A 17,530-nucleotide genomic window follows, 5' to 3' on the forward strand; every position below is an offset into this window, starting at 1 on the left:
TGCTATAACTCAACTGAAGCAGACGTGTTTTTCTGTAGTGTGTTGTGTAGCTTGTGCTAGATAAAATGCTGCGTAAGCTGTTTAGGAAAAGCAAGGCTGCAGAGGGTTCTGGTGGCCAGAAGGAAGTGTGCAGCTTACCTATCTGGGCCAGAGACAATGAGTGGGAGCCTCTTGCTAAAGAATTTGTGAAGTATGCTTCTCCCTTGAAGCTGACTTGGGGTGATAAAGTCTCAGATCATTTTGTAGATTTTAGCCTTAAGGGGTTGGATTTAAGTAAAGCAGAGAAGAGGACAGTGTCCACAATGGGTTGGCACTTCCTTAATGCTAGTTACACTGAATCACAGAGAAGGGAGAAGGCAGAGGCAGAAGTTAAGGTATTAAAAGACCAGCTAGCAGTTGCTTCAGAGTGTATGCGTTCAACTGCTAGTCGGGCTGATGATTTGCAAGAGCGGTGTGAAGCCCTCGTGACCAAATCAATTAATGCCTTAAGGAAAAGGAAGGGCTGTAAACCTGTTAGTAAAGCCAGGGTACGTGCCATTGTCACATCCCAAAATTGTGATTGTGAGGATGTGCTCTCCTCAAATGATAGTGAGGATGGGGAGATAGAGTTTGATATTTCGCATGATGATCTGCTAGTGCGAAAGAAAAAGTATGCCAGACCTCTCCTTACTAAGCATAGGAAAAGGCAACATGATAGAGAGGATATGGCAGATGGGGAGGTGCATTATCGCAACCCCAGAGATGTTGAATTTGAAGAAGTATGGGAGTTTACACAAACTGAACTCCATGAGCTGGCAAAACAATACAAACAAAGGTCTGGGGAACCCCTAGTGAGGTGGCTCTTACGCTTATGGGATGAAGGGGCAGACAGTGTTGTTTTGTCAGGTAAGGAAGCAGTGATTACGAGAGTGTTAACCCATGATCCACAATTGCGTCAGGCAATGCGAAAAGCCCGAGAGTTTAGCGTGAATCTTTCACTGTTAGACCTCGTGAGAGATGGAATAGTCTGATTATATGCTAGTCCTACTGACCTGGAAAATACCTACTCATGGAGAGCAATAGGAGAGGATATTTCCAGGTTACGTGAGATGGGTTGTATAACCGGATTAAATACGTTTCCAGAATGGATGGGTCCAGATATGGAACCCCTTACGTCTGCTCTGCACTCTAAGCTGATGAAGTCTGCGCCATTTAATCTCAGGGCTTCATTATTGTCCTTGTTGGGAGGCCTGGGATTAAACAGCAAGATTCATGAAGCCACAACCCTTTTAAGCCAGTTGGGGGGAGCTAGAGGAAACTAAAACAAAACCTGTCGGGGCAGTAGATAAGGTCAAGGCCAGACAGGATCAATACAAGCAGAAAAAAACTGAGAAGAAAGGGAATGGGGTAGAGAAGACAGGAGGTAAAGAGAAAACCAGGCTAGTTATTTCTAGGAAACAAATGTGGATGGACCTATTAAAGGCAGGAGTACCTAAAGATGAGATAGATGGGATTTCTACTGCAGAAATGCTGAAGAGGTGGAACCATCACAAAGGAGAATTGATTTATGTAGAAGGTTTGGGAGGGCAAACCACACCAGCAGTTAGAATACGGGTGAAATTGGCTATTGGCAAGGAATCAGGATTTATGACAAATGTTTTGGTATCAGAGTTACCCGAAAATATTCTTGGGATGGATGTACTTCAAGGTCAGTCAATTCAGACTGAAAGAGGTACATTCACATTTGGGTATCCTGATAAAGCGTATCTGGTTAGGGTGGTGAAGGCTGTGGTCAGAGGTCATGCGAAATGGACCCCTGTCTACATTCCTCCACCAGAGAAGCCAGTCTGTCTCAAGCAGTCATAGGTGTGCGCACAGGATGTGCCGGGTGTGCCCAGGCACACCCTAATCCCCCCATGCGCATTAGCGTTATCGTTCTGTGTAGCATCAGGAACATGGGAAAGATCTCCCTCTTACCGGCTCTGCCATAAGAGAAGTGTTTATCCTTTTCTATTTCACCGTGCCAGCAGGGAGGTCAATGTGCCTGAGTCATATATATGTAGATTTATACACATGCATGTGTGTTTGCGCTTAAGGGTGCACACCCTAATGCATTAGGCTGCGCACACCTATGCAAGCAGTACAGACTTCCTGGAGGCCACAAAGAAATTGGGGAGACTATTCAAGAACTGTTGAGAGTAGTGATCCTTAGACCTGCTGTAAGTCCTTTCTCGTCTCCGGTGTTCTCAGTAAAGCAACCTGATGGGACATATAGAATGACTGTGGATTACAGAGGTCTAAACAAAGTGGCACCTCCATTGAAGTCAGCTGTACCAGATATGATCTCAAAGTTGAGAAAATTGCTAAAAATGCAGGAGAATATCATGCTGTGATAGACCTGGCTAATGCTTTCTTTTCAATTTTGATACACTCAGAGTGTCAAGACCAGTTTGCTATAGTGTGGGACGGCCGCCAGTACACTTTCACCGTGCTTCCTGAAGACTATGTTCATTCTCCAATGATTTGTCATGGACTGATTGCCCGAGATTTAAGTACCCTGAGTTTGAAAGTCGCTGTGTTCCACTACATTGATGACATCATGATCTCTGGAACAAAAGAAGATGTAACTGAAGCACTGCACCTGCTGATAGAGCACATGGAGTACAGAGGGTGGGCTATCAACAGAGACAAAGTCCAAGGACCTGCCACAGAAGTGAAATTCTTGGGAATGATGTGGACTGGGCCGCAGAGCAAAATTCCAGAGACAGTTGTGCAAACTATCCAGGCTCTGTCGCCCCCTACCACCAAAGAGGAGGCACAGAAGTTCATTGGAGTTGTGGGGTTCTGGAGATCATTCATCCCACATCTTGGACTGATTCTGAGGCCTATATATAATGTCACCAGAAAAAAGACTGAGTTCTCATGGGGTTCAGAGCAGCGGACTACATTCCTGGCTGCTAAAGAAGCTATTTTGCAGCATCAGGGATTAGGACCCGTGAGACAAGGAGTACCATTTCAGCTGGATGTAGTGGAGCAGAATGGTACCATATCTTGGAGTCTGTGGCAGCCAAATGAAAAGAAAGGACTGAGAGCAATACCCATTTGATTTTGGTCCAAACAACTGACAGGGGCACAGAAGAGATACACGCCCCTAGAGAAGTACCTGTTTGGGGCCTACACAGCACTTCAACATGTAGAGACCATTACAGGAATGGACACAGTCACCATCCATACTGCATTGCCAATAGCAGGATGGGTGAGAGATAATGGACTGACCACTAGGGCAGCTGTAGCCCAGAACCAGACACTGATGAAATGGAAGTGGTACCTTCAAGAAAGAGGGGGTATTGCAGCTGGGGATGTTAGAGACATTTCAAAACAGCTGGCTGGGCTTGTTACTTTTACCAGCACCCGGCCAGAAGAAGAAATTCCTGTGCTGCAGTCTTCCCCCATTCAAGAGGCTCCACCCTTTGAGTCTCTGTCAGAAGACATGAAGGAGTCAGCGTGGTTCACTGATGGTTCAGCCATAGTCACCTCGTCTGGACGTAAATGGACAGCAGCAGCCTACAACCCAAGTACAGACACAGTCCTGCAGGAGACTGGAATTGGAGGATCCAGTCAGTATGCAGAGTTGAAAGCGGTGGTGATGACTCTTCAGGAGGATCCTTCTTCCCATATCACTATCTACACTGACAGCTGGGCGGTTTTTAAATGACTGACAACTTGGATGCCCACGTGGAAGTCCAATGAATGGATGATTCATGGAAAGGTGGTATGGGGAGGCAAGGAAGTCTGGGACTACATCTGGAAGGAGGCTCACTCCCGCACCATAAAAGTGGGGCATGTTGATGCACATGTCCCCCTAGTCCCAGACTTTGAGAACTATAACAGAGTTGCAGATGAAATCGCCAAAGTGAAGACAGTTGTGCCAATTGATCCTGTCTTGATGAACTTGGCCAACTGGGCCCACAAGCAATCTGGACGTTTGGGGCAGAAAGCAACAAAGGAATGGGCACAGCAGAGAGGATTGCCTATATCCATGGACATGATAAAGACACTGTACAGTGTGTGGAGAAGTGCGACAATGGCCATTGCAAAAGTACTCCACCAGGTCGATTAAGAGGGGTGAGAGGCCTGCAGAGATTTGGCAGATTGACTTCATCGGTCCCCTGCCAGAGGGAAACAATGGACTGAGATATTGTTGCACTGCAGTGGATACCTATTCAGGACTTATGCTTGTTCATCCTTGCAAATGTGCAGATCAAGCCGCAACGCTTCAACTGCTCCAGAAACTTGTTGTTGCTTATGGTTGTCCCAAACAAGTGCAAAGTGATAACTGCTCACACTTCACCGGATCAACAGTACAGCAGTGGGCCAAAGATTCTGAAGTGTACTGGTTGTGCCACATCCCATACCATCCACAGGCAGCTGGTTTGATTGAAAGATACAACGGGCTATTGAAGGGCCAGATACGGAAACTTACACCCACACATACACTAAGGGGGTGGGATCGGGTCCTCACACAGGCAGTCATGTTGTTAAATTCTAGGCCAATAGCCAAAAGCACACCATATGAGAGGATGGTAGGGGCTGGGGCACAGATTCCACAGCTGGAGTGCAGAGTTCAATATTTATGTAAGGTTCCTGAAAGAACAGGGCTTAACAGATACCATGTTACTGCTTCCCATGACATAGAAACCAAGAGTGACGTATCTGAAGCTGAAGCCTATCTAGGAATGAGAGGGAATCTGGCAGGAAGGTTTGAAGTTACATTTGCATTGACAGATGAGTTTCAAGACAGTGGCTGGGACTCTGACTGGTTAGTGGATACTTCCCAGCAAGAGTGGAAAGTGAGGCTACATAACAGCAAACCTTCCAAAATAAACAACAGTGATCTTCTGGGAAATATCAGTATATTTCCTCTCCTCCCTATTGATGTTCTTTGGGAGGGTCAAAGTGGGTACAGGCAGGGGGCAAAGTGTTAGTCAGACATCCAGGCAAGAAGCCATTTAGAGGAGAGATTTTAGCTGAAGGGCCTGGATCTACTGTTTATGTATTATTAGAAGGAACAGATAATCTGCTTTGTTTTCCACTCCACAGGCTGTCTCCGATTTGATCCATAGGAAGACCAGAGAAAAGTGGTTACATGATGGAAAGGATGACGGAAGATCGCAAGAGCTGTGGAGAGCAAGGCCTTTGATGTATTACAAGCCTGGACTTGTTTCTAAAGAACTTTAGAATGGACTTTCTAATGAACTTTTTAGTTAAAGACTGAAACACCTTCTCAGTAACAGAAATGGGAGGTGTTGCATTCAAGGAAATGAATGTTTAGAATGAGTTTAGTAATGAAGAGATTTTGTGTGTAGTCTGAGAAAAAAAAAATCTAGGGCGGAATGTATTGCATTTGTTAAAAATATGATTTTTTTTATATATTTAACAGACATAAGATAAATGGGACAATATTACAATAGTGAGTTGGTCAGATTACTGTCAGTTTTTTGGCTTGAGTAGATTTCTCAAACAAATGCTGTTTTATACAATGGGGTAGATATCATTGTTGTATTTAATTGACAGTTCAATTAACAGGCTATTGTCTTTATAGCTACAGTACACAAGAAAGAGATTTACTCATTTTTGGGTTTTTTTAGCTCTCAAACTGAAAGAATGAGTGTTAGATTACTGTCAGGTCTTGACCTGATTAGACAATGGTTACTAGATGCAGTTTTCAACAGTCCATTGTTTCTACAGCTACAGTAAACAGGCATGTTTTCTGTTGTTTGGTAATTATGGTAAACAGCCTGACACATAAAAGGGGTGAGTAGGCACACACACACACCATCATGCTTTGAAGATCAGAAGCCACCACTCATGATACAAGAACACTGCCTGATGCTCCAGGAGATTTGCTGCCAATGGAGAGCACGAACATACAGTAACAGAAGATAAGTAACCTTTAAGTGTATTTGTACTATTATAGACCATAGGCTGTTTAGTTTGCTAGGCTATTGATATCTGTCAGTCTTGTATTGTATTCCTAATATTGTAATAGTTTTGTATGTACAGCATCTTTGTATAGTAAAAGCACAATTTACACACTGCAGAAATCTCAGCTTCCTTGCTTATACCACAGAGTAACCTTGCTAGATAGACGCAAGCAAAACACACACTCCTCTCCCCTGCATTCTGTGCATTACACACTCCTGTCCCCTGCATTCTGTACATTACACACTCCTGTCCTCTGCATTCTGTACATTACACACTCCTGTACCCTGCATTCTGTGCATTACACACTCCTGTCCCTGGCATTCTGTGCATTACACACTCCTGTCCCCAGCATTCTGTACATTACACACTCCTGTCCCCTTTATTCTGTACATTACACACTCCTGTCCCCTGCATTCTGTGCATTATACACTCCTGTCCCCAGCATTCTGTGCATTACACACTCCTGTCCCCTGCATTCTGTACATTACACACTCCTGTCCCCTACATTCTGTACATTACACACTGTCCCCCACATTTTGTGCATTACACACTCCTGTCCCCCACATTTTGTGCATTACACACTCCTGTCCCCAGCATTCTGTGCATTACACACTCCTGTCCCCTGCATTCTGTACATTACACACTCCTGTCCCCTGCATTCTGTGCATTACACACTCCTGTCCCCTTCATTCTGTGCATTACACACTCCTGTCCCTTGCATTCTGTGCATTACACACTCCTGTCCCCAGCATTCTGTGCATTACACACTCCTGTCCCCTGCACTCTGTACATTACACACTCCTGTCCCCTGCATTCTGTGCATTACACACTCCTGTCCCCTGCACTCTGTACATTACACACTCCTGTCCCCTTCATTCTGTGCATTACACACTCCTGTCCCTTGCATTCTGTGCATTACACACTCCTGTCCTCTGCATTCTGTGCATTACACACACCTGTCTGACACTTAATAGCGCAAGAGTATAGTGGAATATCCACGACAGTGGCAGAAAACTAACACTGCACATCACCCTGAACACACCACCCCCACCGTGAAACATGGTGGTGGCAGGATCATGTGATGCTTTTCTTCAGCAGGGACAGGGAAGCTGGTCAGAGTTGATAGGAAGATGGATGGAGCCAAATACAGGGCAATCTTAGAAGAAAACCTGTTAGAGTCTGCAAAAGACTTGAGACTGGGGCGGAGGTTCACCTTCCAGCAGGACAACGACCCGAAACATCCAGCCAGAGCTACAATGGAATAGTTTAGATCAAAGCATATTCATGTGTTAGAATGGCCCAGTCACAGTCCAGACCTGAATCCAGTTGAGAATCTGTGGCAAGATTTGAAAATTGCTGTTCACGGACGCTCTCCATCCAATTTGACAGAGCTTGAGATATTTTGCAAACAAGAATGGGCAAAAATGTCCCTCTCTAGATGTGCAAAGCTGTTAGAGACATCCCCAAAAAGACTTGCAGCTGTAATTGCAGAGAAAGGGGGTTCTACAAAGTATTGACTCAGGGGGGCGCCATACAAATGCCCCCCCGACACTTTTCACATATTTATTTGTGTCATTTATCATTTTCCTTCCACTTCACAATTCTGTGCCACTTTGTGTTGGTCTATCACATAAAATCCCAATAAAATACATTTACATTTTTGGTTGTAACATGACAAAATGTGGGAAATGTCAAGGGGTATGAATGCTTTTTCAAGGCGTTGTAGCAGATCATTAGAGAAGCCTGTGTGCTGTTTTTTTTTTTTTTTGGATAGAAGTCGGCATGGAAATGTCATTTGCAGCAATTTTAAACTTCTTTCCTTCATAAAGGTCGGCGCTGCTGCGGCACTTTCTGTACATCACAGAGATATCCCCCTTCACAGGAAGGATTAGGACCCCCCAGACATGTTATTTAAAGGAATTGGACATTTTTAATGTTTCACTTTAAGCATTTAAAAAGAAAATCGCTGCTCCTGGCTGAATGTAAATTTTATTTGTGATAGAATATGATTTCCAGGGCAGTGCAAAATACAATACAATTCTATACAGAACTTACACATTTCCTTTACACATTCATTCTACAAAGTTTTTAGAAACAGACCTGTAAGTGTTTGTGAAATCTTCCACCACAAAATCTACTCAGCCAATGAGAGGTAATGACTCCATTTTTATTTTTCTCCTGCTATCAATGGCCAACACGGTACAACACTTCATCCATGTCTTTGGTGATCTCTGATCTCCTTATCAACTGTTTCTTACATGATGAAGATCAGCCATGGAGTATATCTGAGGTGTATATCAGGGTGTGCTTCTTCCCCACTTGTCCAGCAACATTCATATACAAGACATTTCCCGCACTCACTAATACACCTCGAGGGTTGTGTGGGACCCCTGATGTACAGGAAGACAGGACTTCAGTGAGGAACAATTCCCTCACTCAGGACAGGAATATGGCTTCTCCCCATGTGAGATCTCTGATGTCTGGAAAGATTGGACTTCACCGAAAAACATTTCCCGCACTCAGGACAGGAATACGGCTTCTCCCCTGTGTGCAATTTCCGATGACCGGAAAGATGGGACTTCTGTGAAAAACATTTCCCGCACTCAGGACAGGAATACGGCTTTTCCCCCGTATGCAATCTCTGATGATAGGCCAGAGTGGACTTCTGTGAAAAACATTTCCCGCACTCAGGACAGGAATATGGTTTTTCCCCTGTGTGCAATTTCTGATGATTGGAAAGATGGGACTTCTCTGAAAAACATTTCCCGCACTCAGGACAGGAATATGGCTTCTCCCCCGTGTGAGATCTCTGATGTCTGGAAAGATTGGACTTCCTGGAAAAACATTTCCCACACTCAGGACAGAAATACGGCTTCTCCCCCGTGTGCAATCTCTGATGTGTGGAAAGACTGGACTTCACCGAAAAACATTTCCCGCACTCAGAACACGAATACGGCTTTTCCCCCGTGTGCAATTTCTGATGATTGGAAAGATGGGACTTCTGTAAAAAACATTTCCCGCATTTAGAACAGGAATATGGCTTCTCCCCTGTGTGCAATCTCTGATGTGTGGAAAGACTGGACTTCACCGAAAAACATTTCCCGCACTCAGAACAGGAATACGGCTTTTCCCCCGTGTGCAATTTCTGATGATTGGAAAGATGGGACTTCTGTAAAAAACATTTCCCGCATTTAGAACAGGAATATGGCTTCTCCCCCATGTGCAATCTCTGATGATGGGAAAGATCGGACTTCCGTGAAAAACATTTCCCGCACTCAGGACAGGAATACGGCTTTTTCCCCATGTGGGTCCTTTTATGTATTTTAAGATTGGATTTATAATAGAAACACTTCCCGCACTCAGTACAGGGAAACCTCTTATCTGTTGGTTTAACCCTCACAGTGTGAGGTTCCTCAGGATAAGAGGAATGTGATGGTCCGGCACTGTCCCTCACAGTCTGAGGTTCCTCAGGATAAGAGGAATACGATGGTCCATCTACACTGTGTGGTGCCGGATGGACATTTGAGGTAGTCGGGTTTTCTCCTGGACTATACTGTGTGATGTCCTCATCTTCTACTTTACAGTCTGGAGACAAAGTGAGACAATCCTCTGAGGTTTTCCTCATCTCCCGTCCATCTACTAAAATAGAAATACAAAGATTATTACTAGACATGAGCAGATTGGTTCCCCTAAATCAGGACTCCGCCCACATCAGGCAGCTTTGTCTCTGAGGATCTTACAATTCCCCCCTCAAGGTAAATAGTAAATGGGTCCTCTGATCTCCTACCAGTTCATTTCTTTATTCATGGACCTTAGTCAGAGAGTGACAGTGATGAGGGGATTATAGGACGAGTGTCCCCACCCGCTCTATCACTCATTGCCATCTTCCCAACACAAGAAGTCCTGCACTTCCTTATTTAGTCCATGATTTAGTCATGAATAACAGCGGGGCTGAGTCCCACCAGAGGTCAGAGAGTGAGGATGGGGGGAGAACAACCAAGATGAAGACTGGACTGATCCTGAAGATCACCATCATTGGGTTATTGATTCCTCCCTCATTATCACTTTCTGCTTAAGGCTCCAAAGTTGGAGGATGTTATCACATTATTATCAACACGTAAAAGTCTGTGCTCCAATCAAATCATCAGATATAAAATGTCCAGCTGGTAGGAAATGGGTGTAACAAAAGAGAATACATATTATGTGTATATATAGCAGTGGGTAGAGGGGAGAGAGCAGAAGTCAGGAGTATGTAACATGCAATATATAATTACTGTATATAAAAGGTAAGGATCAGGACTTATAATATTGGTATTCAATAATCAGTGGTGACTTAAATGTTTACTGGAAACAAGTTGCAGAGGTCCCACACCGCTGCCTCCCATCTCCTGAGACTGCACTCAGTGGCTTGGGTCTGAGACTATACAGACATATCCCTCCACCCGGCACAGCCAGCAAGTAAGGGAGCAAGTATTTATGGGAGAATTACTCTGCCAGAGATCTTGCTACACCTGGGACATGAGGCAGAAGACTCAAGGTACATACCCCAGGTCCCTAGGCTGAGCAACACCTATGGTGAAAATCAACATTTTATTGCCAGCTAAACCCCAGAATCTCCGGTAGGAAAGTGACCAGGGGATTACAGGCTGATATCACCCAGTCCCCGCCCTACTCTGGACCAGTGAGCAGTATGGGTGGAGGAATGGATTTAGTGTTAATGACCCACCTGTGCTGATCTCTGTAGGAGTGTCCTCCTCTATAAATGTCCCCGTTATTCCATCCTCCTCCATAGACTGCTGATCATCCCCCACATGCTTCTCTTCTTCAACCTCAAATTCTAAATCAATTGGATCTCCACTCTAAATCAAGAAAAAATGAGAGAAAATATCATCTACAAAGTAGAAGATTTTCTATTGTGACATTATATATTAAAAAATATCATCCTCTACACAAGTTCATGTTCTAGATTCTCCATCCCACCAACCTTGTAATAGTGAGGGATGGTGTGACCTTCCTGTGTGGAATCCCGGGAATACAGAGGACGGGGACATCTCTCTGGTGGGTTCCTGGTATTAGGTGGCTCCATCATATCCTTGTGTCCTTCTGAAAAGTCCTCCATCACTCCATACTCCTCATCCTCCTCTTTATACTCTTCTTTAACATCAATATTATCATCCCCGAGGTTTCCACTCTGAAAATAATAAAAAATGAATTGCAACAAACATGCTTATGTATAAATCATAACTACCAATAATTGTCAATCATCTACCTGATGATGGTGAGGGATGGTGTGACCTTCCTGTGTGGAATCCCGGGAATACAGAGGACGGGGACATCTCTCTGGTGGGTTTCTGTAGCTGGATGACTCTTCCATGGTGTCCTGGTCCAGAAACTCTGATTCCTCCATCACTCCATCCTCATCATCCTCCTCTTTTATCTCTTCTTTAACTTCAACTTTAGAATCTCTCAGGTTTCCACTCTGAATATATAATAAAAACGACATCAATTGTAACAATACAGATAATGTACAGATCCTAATGATACTATCAGTGATTGTTCCTCATCTACCTGATGATGGTGAGGGATGGTGTGACCTTCCTGTGTGGAATCCCGGGAATACAGAGGACGGGGACATCTCTCTGGTGGGTTCCAATTACTGGATCCATCTGTAGGAAACACACACACTGACTGAATACATTGTTTCTATGTGTTTATCAGATGATGGGGGATCTAGGTGGACCCTCCGTACTGCTCTCTCCTTTACAATAAAGTCTCCTCTTACCCGGTGATGTGAGGGGCGGCTGATTGTCCATCATGACGTCCTTGTAGAGATCCTTGTGTCCTTCTAAATACTCCCACTCCTCCATGGAGAAATAGACAGTGACATCCTGACACCTTATAGGAACCTGACACACACAATGATACAGTCACCATCCAGACACATCCCTTGTCTGTTACTGGATAATGTCCCAGAATTCCCAGAATCCTCCTCACCTCTCCTGTCAGCAGCTCCATCATCTTCTTGGTGACTTCTAGAATCTTCTCCATGTTGTGTCTCTCAGGTTTTAGGGAGTCACATGGAGGCACTGTGATGGTCATATGATCACCTGACTTCACAAGAGGAAATCTCTGTATTGGAGAACCAATAGGAATATCATGTTAGAGTCCCAGAATCCTCCTTATCTCTCCGGTCAGGTCTGTGTTTTATTAATAGAGATAAGAGTGATGTCATGTGACCTCCCAGAATCCTCCTCACCTCTCCGGTCAGGTCTGTGTTTTATTAATAGAGATAAGAGTGATGTCATGTGACCTCCCAGAATCCTCCTCACCTCTCCGGTCAGGTCTGTGTTTTATTAATAAAGATAAGAGTGATGTCATGTGACCTCCCAGAATCCTCCTCACCTCTCCGGTCAGGTCTGTGTTTTATTAATAAAGATAAGAGTGATGTCATGTGACCTCCCAGAATCCTCCTCTCCTCTCCGGTCAGGTCTGTGTTTTATTAATAAAGATAAGAGTCATGTCATGTGACCTCCCAGAATCCTCCTCACCTCTCCGGTCAGCAGGTAGATGATCTCCAGGGTGAGGTTTAGTATCTCCTCAGTCATGTGACTCCGGTCCTCCTCCATCCTCATTGGTGCCGTCATTTGATCTATACAGGTCTCCTTGTAGACGGATAACTTTGGGAAATGAAAGTAAGAATTATTTGGATGGTATTGGTCACACAATAATAGGATGTGGATGTGAGGGGGTGGATCTATTGTGTTCTCCCGAAAGAGATTGGGGGGAGGAAGCCAGAAGAACACAGTGTTTATTGCGACTACGAATGTTGGGTCATCATGATGTCCAGGAAGGGGAACTTTCTGACATTTGGCTGGAGTTACCAACAAATCTATATAATTGGCAGAAATCCGGCTGCAAGGCTCCAATCTCCAGCAGCCTGCTGACTGGAGTTATGTCCCTGTCACTCTCTGCAGTAAGAGAAGGGATTGGATTGGATAACATTAGGATGCTCTTCTTTATTGCACTTGGCATATAAGTTTTATTGGATGGTAAGAAGGTTAAGGTTGCCTTCATTTCCTGGCAGGAGGTCTGAGAAAGTAAGTGCAGGTGGGAGGACCATAATAGACCAAGTTGTCCCCCTCCCTACCTTATAGTCTCCCTGAGCCATATAGCTTCCTCTTCCCTCAGAGCCCTCCTGCCCACCTACCCTATAAAGGGCCCAGAGCCATTCAACTCCACTACCCCCTCAGGGCCCCCAAAACCCTCTAACCTCAGTACCCCCTCAGCTACTCTACTTCCCTCAGAGCCCTCAGTTTCTTCCTCCCTCTGACACCAATGATGGAACATATTCTTCAAGGCAGGCTGGGGAATGTTTTCTTCCTCCTGACCAGCAATGTAAGGGGCTCTATGCTCCATACTCCTGACCCCGGCATTCCATCATTGTGTTGGCTGCATAGTGTAATGATAGCCCTTTGTAGATCATGCATGGTCAGTGTCTTGTCTATTTTTTGTCAGTGCTGTTTGTTAAGAGGAACATATTACTAGAATTTATCTCCAAAATGAAGCGAATGTTCCGGCCCCGATGTAAATAGAAAATAAGATCTTATTACCTCATCTGCTCCACTTCCAGTGATGTCTCCTCTCTACTTCCTCCCAACTCACCTCTCACCTGGAACTTCCTATTTATACCTGACATCACTTCCTGTTTGTACCTGACATAATTTCCTGTCTTCCATAGAGACTTCCTGTCCCGGTAGAAGTGAGATCACCACCTTGTGGAGCTGAGAGGAACTGCGGTCCCGAGCAATGTCTCGTAGTGTGATCACGGCCTTGTGCTGTGTGTGTATGTACTATATATCCTTATAGATGGGGTTGTCTCCACTCCCACCAAGCGCGGTAAAAGGGACCACTACACTGATCACTGATATAAGGGGTCTTCTCCCATTGGTCACCAATGTAAGGAACCACTTTGAAGGGATTCACTTTGGGCAACCACTACACTGACCATTGATAAAAGGGAGTCTTTCTTATATTGGTCACCAGTGTAATGGACCACTACCCTGACCACTAGGGATGAGCTTCGAGTTCGAGTCAAACTCATGTTCGACTCAAACATGGGCTGTTCGCAAGCTCGCCGAACAGCGAACAATTTGGGGTGTTCGCGGCAAATTCGAATGTCGCGGAACACCCTTTAAAAGTCTATGGGAGAAATCAAAAGTGCTAATTTTAAAGGCTTATATGCAAGTTATTGTCATAAAAAGTGTTTGAGGACCTGGGTCCTGCCCCAGGGGACATGGATCAATGCAAAAAAAAGTTTTAAAAACGTCCATTTTTTTCGGGAGCAGTGATTTTAATAATGCTTAAAGTGAAACAATAAAAGTGTAATATCCCTTTAAATTTCGTACCTGGGGGGTGTCTATAATATGCCTGTAAAGGGGCGCATGTTTCCCGTGTTTAGAACAGTCTGACAGCAAAATGACATTTCAAAGGAAAAAAAGTCATTTAAAACTACTCGCGGCTATTAATGAATTGCCGGTCCGACAATACACAAAAAGTTCATTGATAAAAACGGCATGGGAATTCCCCATAGGGGAACCCCGAACCAAAATTAAAAAAAAAAATGATGTGGGGGGTCCCCCTAAATTCCATACCAGGCCCTTCAGGTCTGGTATGGATATTAAGGGGAACCCCGCGCCAAAAAAAAAAAAAAAAAACGGTGTGGGGTCCCCCCAAAAATCCATACCAGACCCTTATCCGAGCATGCAACCTGGCAGGCCGCAGAAAAAGAGGGGGGACGAGAGAGCGCCCCCCCCTGAACCATACCAGGCCACATGCCCTCAACATTGGGAGGGTGCTTTGGGGTAGCCCCCCAAAACACCTTGTCCCCATGCTGATGAGGACAAGGGCCTCATCCCCACAACCCTGGCCGGTGGTTGTGGGGGTCTGCGGGCGGGGGGGCTTATCGGAATCTGGAAGCCCCCTTTAACAAGGGGACCCCCACTAAAAAAACTGTCAAAAATGTTAAAAATGACAAGAGACAGTTTTTGACAATTCCTTTATTAAAATGCTTCTTCTTTCTTCTATCTTCCTTCATCTTCTGGTTCTTCTGGTTCTTCCTCCGGTGTTCTCGTCCAGCATCTCCTCTGTGGCATCTTCCTCCCTTCTTCTCCTCGGGCCGCTCCGCATCCATGGCATGGAGGGAGGCTCACGCTCTTCTCTTCATCTTCTTCTCTTCATCTTCTTATTTTCATCTTCTTGTCTTCATCTTCTTTTCGGGCCGCTCCGCATCCATGCATGGAGGGAGGCTCCCTCTGTGTGACGCTTCTCCTTTTCTGACGGTTCTTATATAACGGGGGGCGGGCCACCCAGTGACCCCACCCCCTCTGACGCATGGGGACATGACCGGACTTCTGTGTGGCATTCCCCGTGAGGCCACAGGGAAGTCCCGTCAAGTCACCGTGCGTCAGAGGGGGGCGGGGTCACTGGGTGGCCCCACCTCCCTGTTATTTATGAACCGTCAGAAGAGCAGAAGCGTCACACAGCAGGAGCCTCCCACCATGCCAACATGGATGTGGAGCGGCCCGAAAAGAAGATGAAGACAAGAAGATGAAGAGAAGAAGATGAAGAGAAGAGCGGGAGCCTCCCTCCATGCCATGGGTGCGGAGCGGCCCGAGGAGAAGAAGGGAAGAAGACGCCGCGGAGGAGATGCTGGACGAGAACACCAGAGGAAGAACCAGAAGTACCAGAAGAACCAGAAGATGAAGGAAGATAGAAGAAAGAATTGTCAAAAACTGTCTCTTGTCATTTTTAACATTTTTGACAGTTTTTTAGTGAAATGGTAGGGGTAATTTTGTACCCCCTTACCATTTCACACAGGGGGGAGGACCGGGATCTGGGGGTCCCCTGTGGGGAATTCCCATGCCGTTTTTATCAATGAACTTCTATGTGTATTGTCTAAACACAGGAAACATGCGCCCCTTTACAGGCATACTATAGAAATCCCACAGGTACAAAATTTAAAGCGGGGTTCCACCCAAATTTTGAACATTATCTTTATGCATTCTCTTCCTTGCCTAGATGCTGACATGCTGTGTAAAAAAATTTAAATCGCCGTAATTACCTTTTTTTTTCTAATCTTCTTAGCACTTCCTGGTTTTCCTCCCATGGGAGTAGGCGTGTTTCTAGCCTCTCCCAGACCTCCCACAGTCCCCTGGGAGCTAGTCTCAGGCTTCCCAGCATGCATTGTGCAACAGCATCATCACAACATCTCGGTGAATGCTGGGAGCACAGCATTCACCGCATCCAGGAAATACATGCTTGTGGGCTTCAAATGCCCACAATGAAGATGGAAACCGCCTTCAGTGAATTTTATAAGTTATTCTTTACAACGAAATCGGACACAGGCGGACTTATTACACAGAACATGTGAGTAGATAATCATGAGAAGAAAAGTTTGTGAATGAACTCCAAAAAAAAAAAAACGATAGATAGGTGGACCCCCGCTTTAAAGGGATATTACACTTTTAATGTTTGACTTTAAGCATTATTAAAATCACTGCTCCCGAAAAAACTACCGTTTTTAGAAACTTTTTTTTGCATTGATCCATGTCCCCTGGGGCAGGACCCGGGTCCCCAAACACTTTTTATGACAATAACTTGCATATAAGCCTTTAAAATTAGCACTTTTGATTATTCATGTTCGTGTCCCATAGACTTTAACGGTGTTCGCGTGTTCAAACAAATTTTTTTGCCTGTTCGCATGTTCTGGTGCGAACCGAACAGGGGGGTGTTCGGCTCATCCCTACTGACCACTAGTAATGGGCTCCAGGTTTTGTCTTAACCGAGGTTCAGACTGAATTTTGCTTGTTTGAAGATTTAGAGAATGGCTGAACTAAATGGGTATTTAGTTTAATTGAACCTATTACTTTTGCATGCTCACCACCCTTACCTGGCCAGCCAGGCATGCTGGGATTAGGGTTTTGGCATGAATTTCCAGGGGATAAATCTAAATAAACAAAATAACACTCCCGCTTTTGGTGTATAATGAGATAATGAGTAAATGAAATATGGTAAATCAACTATTTAAACCAGTCTTTCCAGCCCAGGGATGCTGCACACCTAAAGGTCCGGATAAACAACATAAAATAATTGTATATAAAAAGAATTGAGATCTCCACTTCCCTTTGAGAACGTCTATGGGAACAAAATGCGTAGGGGCAGAGCTTTGGCGCAGATATCCTCACGCATGCGTGCCAGGATGGGCGGCATGCTGTATTGTAGTTGCGATTGAATACATGCAATTTTTGACTACATGGAGATTTAATAAACAAGCAGTTTTATGGATTCTCTTCTTATTTGTGGTAACACTGGACTTCCTATGAGAATGTGACCTTGCTTTGTATCACCCTATTGACAGCAACTAAAGTGTTACTAGACCCACAACAGTAAAATCAGTCTGTATATGAAGTATAGCTTGCTTGTTATACTCTGCATTGTGTAAAAAGGCTGTTTGATTCTGTCTTCTCTGATCCTCCCCTTCTTCTACTGTCCCCAATCCATCTCCAGA

At 44.8% G+C, this 17,530-nt stretch overlaps 1 protein-coding gene across 1 annotated transcript in view; it reads right to left on the bottom strand.

Moving 5' to 3' along the window:
- The window catches only part of LOC141106850 (uncharacterized), a 109,419-nt gene that overhangs the window by 65,880 nt on the left and 26,009 nt on the right, over window positions 1-17,530 (bottom strand). The window contains exons 8-15 of the mRNA XM_073597779.1: window positions 12,513-12,638; window positions 11,959-12,093; window positions 11,747-11,870; window positions 11,533-11,630; window positions 11,234-11,443; window positions 10,949-11,155; window positions 10,691-10,823; window positions 8,429-9,603 (exon numbers count right to left, since the gene is read on the bottom strand). Coding sequence (XP_073453880.1) covers window positions 8,429-9,603; window positions 10,691-10,823; window positions 10,949-11,155; window positions 11,234-11,443; window positions 11,533-11,630; window positions 11,747-11,870; window positions 11,959-12,093; window positions 12,513-12,638 — 2,208 coding nt within the window. The remainder of the gene's footprint in view (window positions 1-8,428; window positions 9,604-10,690; window positions 10,824-10,948; window positions 11,156-11,233; window positions 11,444-11,532; window positions 11,631-11,746; window positions 11,871-11,958; window positions 12,094-12,512; window positions 12,639-17,530) is intronic.

This window comes from Aquarana catesbeiana, linkage group LG08 (genome assembly GCF_042186555.1).
Source record: "Aquarana catesbeiana isolate 2022-GZ linkage group LG08, ASM4218655v1, whole genome shotgun sequence".
In the NCBI taxonomy this organism is placed as follows: domain Eukaryota; kingdom Metazoa; phylum Chordata; class Amphibia; order Anura; family Ranidae; genus Aquarana; species Aquarana catesbeiana.